The sequence below is a fragment of the Pinus tabuliformis genome, chromosome 6, assembly GCF_031772625.1.
Source record: "Pinus tabuliformis cultivar Carrire ecotype Pingquan chromosome 6, CPIR1, whole genome shotgun sequence".
Taxonomy (NCBI): domain Eukaryota; kingdom Viridiplantae; phylum Streptophyta; class Pinopsida; order Pinales; family Pinaceae; genus Pinus; species Pinus tabuliformis.
Window position 1 is genome coordinate 719,277,779 of NC_142292.1, and position 6,242 is coordinate 719,284,020.

Sequence of the window (6,242 nt, forward strand, 5' to 3'; positions counted from 1 at the left end):
AGTTTAGTTCTGACTCGCGAGACTTAGTTTATTTGATTGTTGTTCCATTTACTGCTTGCTGTTCCATTTCCTGTTTGCTATTCCATTTTACTCTCTGTCGTTCCATTTACTTGCATTTGCTGCTTTGGTGTGAGAGAAGGTCTAAGGCTGTAGTGAGCCAGCAAGTCGCTGCTTAGCTCTCAGACCTATGGTCCATGCTCTAATTTCCTTTCCATCAGTTTCTAGAGGGATGGGTTATCGCTTCCGCACCCTTGACTAATAAGCTGCCTTGTGTGATTTTATTCTTTTAAAGTAATTTAGTCATAGTTTGCTCAGTGAATAGTTGTTGTATCCTCAATTGATGTTTGTTGAGTGAATAGTTGGATTTCAGAGCATTTGAGGTTATGCTATTGTTAGATTTACTCTTGGGTTTTAAGCACTATACTGCAAAACATTACTCTTAAGTAAATAGCCACCTCAGACTGAGTACACTCTTGAAATAAAAAGTCGTCCCTGGGTTGATAATTAATGTGAAGGTAATTAGGAGTTTAAAAGACACCTTTTTATCGCCCCACAGTAATCATATATGCATGATGGGGCATGGCATCGGCAACAGAGTTGTTCCTGCAATTGACGTTGCATTTTTCTGTGTGTGTCACTTTCATGGATGAGAATTGTTATCTTGAGTATTTATTTTACCTTCTTTAACAATTCAATGGTTGGATGCAAACGGTAAAGAGGCAATGTTTGCTGGGGCAGGATGCTGAATTTCTTGGCAATACCCATACAAAAATCATAAATAGCCTGTATCCATACATGTTTCCATCCAAAAATAAAATATTGTAAGTGACAATGGATGTGTTTGACGAAAGCATGTTTTTTAAAGCGCTGAAGTAAAATAAATAATTTTTTAAAGAAATTTCTAAATTACAGCGAATGCTAGACCTTGTTGTTCATCGCGGGAAATATTTTGTTTGAATATTTGAAATAAAATAAATGATTTCAAACTAATATAAAATCATATGAGGTTAAATGTAATAGAAAGCAAATGTATGTGAAATTTGGTTATTGCAGCAAGTGGTGTTTACCATGTGGGTAATTCTGGAAAACAGGTTGTACGATTGGCTAGAGTATATTCTCCTGCATAGATTTTGATGCAAGAAATGATTCCTCTTGTTGTCTACGCTTAAGATATGGATTCTTGTGCATTTCTGCAATGCGTGAGAATGGGAATGCTGGATTGATTTGAATGTCTGCCAATGAACACACTCTTGAAATTGCAGTGAATGTTAGCCCTTGTCGTTCTTTGGTGCCGATGTCTACTGTTGCTTTGTCTAATGTCATTCCTTGTGACTTGTGTATCGTTAAAGCCCATGCCATTTGAAGTGGCATCTGACGGCGTGCACCCCTTGTGATGGGAGAAATGGGTACATATGTTCGGTGTGAAATGTCCCATGGTGTTCCTTTGTATTGCATAAAGTCGACAACCACGAAGGATGGTAATTCTGGGGGCTTTGAACCAATAGAATAAAATATTGAGATGACCTTCCCAAGTGTGCCATTGACGAGGCCTACATGTACCCATAAGTTGCTGGTGAGAATAATTTTTTGTTCATTGCACAAGAGCACTTTTGCAGGCAAATGCTCATCTTCCGTTGTAGTAGGATTTCTCTGCCTTTGTTGTTCTGCAGAGCAAAGCGCTACTGGGATGTTCAATTTTTTAAGAATTTTCTTATTATGCAAAACAACTGAGTTGTTTATTGCATATAGGTGCATGGATTCTTCAAATGTGTGTTGCTCTTCATGTGTAAGAGATGAACTTGTTCTTGACATCAGGTGTTGCCAATCTTCAAGTGTAGATATTCCATTTCTGAGATTTGTGAGTATTTTCCGGAAAGCAACTTGGGACGGGCTAGCTCCTTGTTGACGAAAAATGGTTGAAAGTGTTATGAATATGTCAAAGCTGCGCCAAAGTGCAGTGCCACGCGATGTCCCAGCATATAAAGGAATGTCTTTTATAGGTGGTAGCTGGCCTAAATCTCCGACAAGGATAATTGAGCGATTACCAAATGGTGCATTTCGGTGAAGAGGGAATGCCTCTCTTAGATTATCATCAATGCGAGTAAGCATTTTTGGACCAATGAAGCTCATTTCGTCAATGAGAATGTACTCTACATGACGGAGTTGCTCTTGCAGTTGTAGGAGTGGTTGGCCTTCAAGAGGATGCATTGTTTGGATAGGGATACGAAGGGCAGAGTGAATTGTGAGGGCATTTATGTTGAAAGCTGCAACGCCTGTTGGTGCAAGTAACAACAAAGGGTTTTTGTTTGCTGGTGAGTTTTCCACAAATGCATGGTGCAGACATTTAATCAAATGGGATTTTCCTGTCCCAGCTGTTCCTTGTATGATGATTTTGCGTGGGGGTTTTGGCAAAGGGGTTTTAAAGTGTGAAAAAATAGTGGTGAAGGCTATGTTTTGGGTAGGAGATAATGTGTGATCTTGGGGAAGGTTGCAAAAAGAATGATGTTCGTTTTGAATCCTTGAGCGGTTGAATTCAACAAAATTTATGGCATTTTCTTGCAAGTGGGGAGGGATAGTATTATGTGACCAATTGTGGTTGGCATCGAAGTCGCGGTAGCCAATCATGTCAAGGTCATCAATTGCAATATTGTAACCTGGGTGCAGCTGAGAGAGGATTTTCCATTCGTTCATCTGCATGGAATCAGGAGGGATGTTGGGGGTAGTTTGATCTTCAGTATGTGGGGTTTGTGGGTTTTCAATTTCTCGATGGACATGCCATGGTGTATATGTACCCTTTTTTTGTTCCCAGTGTGCAATAATTTCTGCATCAGTTTAACCAATATCATTGGGGAGTGTTCAGAAGGGGAAATACAATAGTAATTCACTCCAGCAAAAAGTGGCATAAGAAGGATCATCAGAGGAAGGAATGACATTGTAACGGGGCAATACATGTACAATCATTGGTGGGAATATGTGTTTCCATTGGTTTTTTTTCCGCTGGGAAGAATATGACCATGAGCGTGAAGCTTCAAGGAGGGGCAGTGATTCCAATGAGACAGGCTTGTTCATGTATGCAAGGATAAAGTTTGGTGTCAAACCAGGGTTCTCAGTATCTTGCGAAAAACGTTTGAAAACAGACTTGTTGACATTCAAAGACCGAAATGTACAGCTGCTGAGAGAAAGAGGTAACTTTTGTAACATATGGCATATTTCTTGTGCTCCAATGTCTCTATCTGCAATGGTTTCTGTAAGGAGTTTTCGGATAACAACAACTGTAGGTGCTTCTGGAATGGCACTTTGTGATAGCCGTGATAGCATTTGACGGTAGCTCTCAGATCTTGTTTCTGATTTTGCTGCATATTTTAAAATATATTTTAAAACAGCATGGCGAGAAAGGACTGGTTGGAAATCAACATTTTCTCTCCAAATAGAGAGGAGATCGACATTGTGAATATTCAATCTTTCATCATTGCGTGCAGGGACATAGGTTTTATGACCTTTATCATCAATGAAAAGTGAAGATGTGGACTTCAACTCCCATGGTACTCCATACCGGCAGCTAAGTACATTGTCTTTCTTGCGAAGACAAGAAGACTCATGACCCTTTGTATGACGTTGAATGCAGTTGACAAGCTCTGTATAGTCTTCAAATTGATTGGATGTGAATATTGATGCTGTGTCAAGAAGACCTGGGTTATGAATTGTTGATTGCTGAAGCGGAATATTTCGGTGCTCTGCTTGACGTGGATTCTAGGCAGTTATGTAGTGGTCGAAATATTTCTGTGCATTAGCAATTTCTAATGCATTGTTCTAGTCAATTGTGTCCATGTTTGATGAAATTTGCAGCCAGAGGAAGCCATGGATGTGTGCGGATCCTCTATGTCGCCATTCGTATCTGAATATAATATGAAGGTAAAATCTCGTTAAAACATATATATGAAATGTAAAAAATTAATGTAGAAGAAAAATGGATATTAAAAAATACCTGCACCAATAGTCTACTGCATGGAGGCCTTTCTGCAAGATTTCTTCGAGAAAAATTGTAAATCTGCAATGCATATATTGGGCTGTTAGATGTGGGTTCTTAATTATGTTTTGGATTTTCCATTGGAAGTGGTTGACTGAATTGGAAGGAACACTGGCAGGCATGATCATGTGCAAGTCATGCCATTTAGTATCAGCTGCACTGAGAGTGAAAAAGAATGTAGGACTTCCTATTTGCGTGATCATGTCAGTCAGCTCAGATCGTCGTCTGTTCCAGAAAGATCGTGTTCCTCGTATGGCTGAACCGAACCGCATTATTTGCTCTGGCAATCTTGAATCTGGAGAGTCACGAAGACACTGTCGTAGGTCTGAAACCATTGTTGGCAAGTTGTTCTCAATGTACTTTTTCACAAAAACACTAGCAGTAGTTTGGCTACGATGGCGCATCAGAATGTTATAAAGATAGTAGCGGAATCTTGGGTGTTGGACAAATCGGTTATCATGGTAGTGTAGCAAGTGTAAAGCATATTCATGCATCTCAACTTTTGTAACTCTTGGTTGCATGATCATGGCAATGCCTGTAGGGAAGAGTGTGGGGAATGCCATGGCAAAGAGGCCTATGGTGTTGTATTCATTCATAGTTGTTAAAGATATTGGAGGCCAATCGATAGAGCTTGTTGAATTTGAATGGGTCAAGTGCAAATAATTACAAATGTGCTCAAGCTCAGTACTTGAATTTGGGAGTATTGGAATGAAAGAAGAGGGTTGGATTTCTAATGGAGGTAGCATGACATCAGTATCATAAGTAGAATCAATATTGGTTTGATGGGGTTCAAAAGAGGAGGTGGTTACATTATGGAGAAGAGAAGAAATATCGGTAGGGTGATCCGGTAGTGCAGAAATAGCAGATGAATTGAATTGAACATCACAGTAGTAAGGGTCATTTTTTGTTTTGTATTCAAGCGCTACAAGGACACGTGATTTGCAAACGAAGAATTCATAAGCCTTTTCAGATGGATTTTTCCTTTTCACAATGAGGATGTCTAAGTCAGAAATCATTCTGGGTAATTATTTGGCAATAGTGGTGATGTCTTGAGGGAAGCTAATTGTATGGCCACTATATTTGTATTGACCACCACGAGCATGAGTGACTTGTAGAATGGGGTTAACACGTGCAATGAGCATTTCTTCAACTTGTGTTAACTGTTGAAGGACATAGGGTTGTTCACCAGGGTTCATGTTGTTTAGTTAAGAAAAACGATTGGTAGATTTAGATGATGCACAACGAAAACAAGAAAGTCTACCGTGTAAAAGCTTTGTTTTCATTCCTGGGTATGCTTCTTTGCATATTGTGCAAACGTGCATGCTAGAAAGTTCATCAATCCTTTCTTGAAAGCGACAGTGTTCTTCATTAAGGGGAGGGTTATATTGGATTTGATGAAGGTGAGATGGGTTGGAACTTGGTTTGTATAGTTGCGAGAGCATTTGAGGTGGGAAGGGATGTAGAGGAAGTAGTAGGGTTGTTGCGGTTTTTATAAAGTAGTCGCCGCCGTGCATTTATTGTATCCTTTTGCTGTGCATAAAGAAGATGTCGCCGCTCGTGTTTGTCCACATTTTGATTGTTTTTTGGCATATCTAAACAAGTACAAAATGTTTTTGTTAGTTTTCATAAACAAGTATTGCATGTTTGGAGAATGTATTACAAGTTCTATAATTTGTTTTTCTTATTTGAACAACAGTGAATGTAGGTAAATTAGGTAGAAGGAAAAACATGCAATTAGGAGTACTATAAAATCATATGTTATTATGGCATCTATTATTGAGAGGAGAGGAGCAAGATAACCAAGATTTTGCTTCCTTCTTCTTTTCTTTTTTTTCAAGTTTGAACAATAGCATGAATAGATTAGGAAGCAAGAGATCAATGTATAGACATGTAAACAACGAACGGAAAAATTATGTAGTAAGTCTTTACAAATGTTGATATCTATATTATGTAAAATGAAAAGTGGTAAACATACATATTTTGGAATAACTGGAAGAGAGTATTTGCAGCAACAGTGTGCATCACAATAACATGGGTGTAATTTACAACAATATGAAACAATGAGTTGTGCAGAAATGTTTGTTTATGTAAAAACAATAGTGTTTGAAGAGACCCAAAAAAACTTTTCAAAGGCGGCGAACAACAGGTCGTTTTGAAGTGGACATTGCTTGAATGTCATTGAGGGCTTCTTTGCATGCAGAGGCATATTGAATTT

The 6,242-nt window shown here is 38.8% G+C and overlaps 1 protein-coding gene across 1 annotated transcript; it reads right to left on the reverse strand.

Annotated features, from left to right (window-relative positions):
* Positions 1 to 1,104: 1,104 nt before the first annotated feature.
* LOC149260695 (uncharacterized) lies at positions 1,105 to 4,362 on the reverse strand. Its single transcript, XM_089460941.1, has 4 exons — positions 4,138 to 4,362; positions 3,986 to 4,048; positions 3,099 to 3,750; positions 1,105 to 2,822 (listed from the first exon to the last, which is right to left on the reverse strand). The coding sequence occupies exons 1-4, from the start codon at positions 4,360 to 4,362 to the stop codon at positions 1,105 to 1,107; spliced, it is 2,658 nt and encodes an 885-aa protein (XP_089317067.1).
* Between the last annotated feature and the right edge of the window lie 1,880 nt (positions 4,363 to 6,242).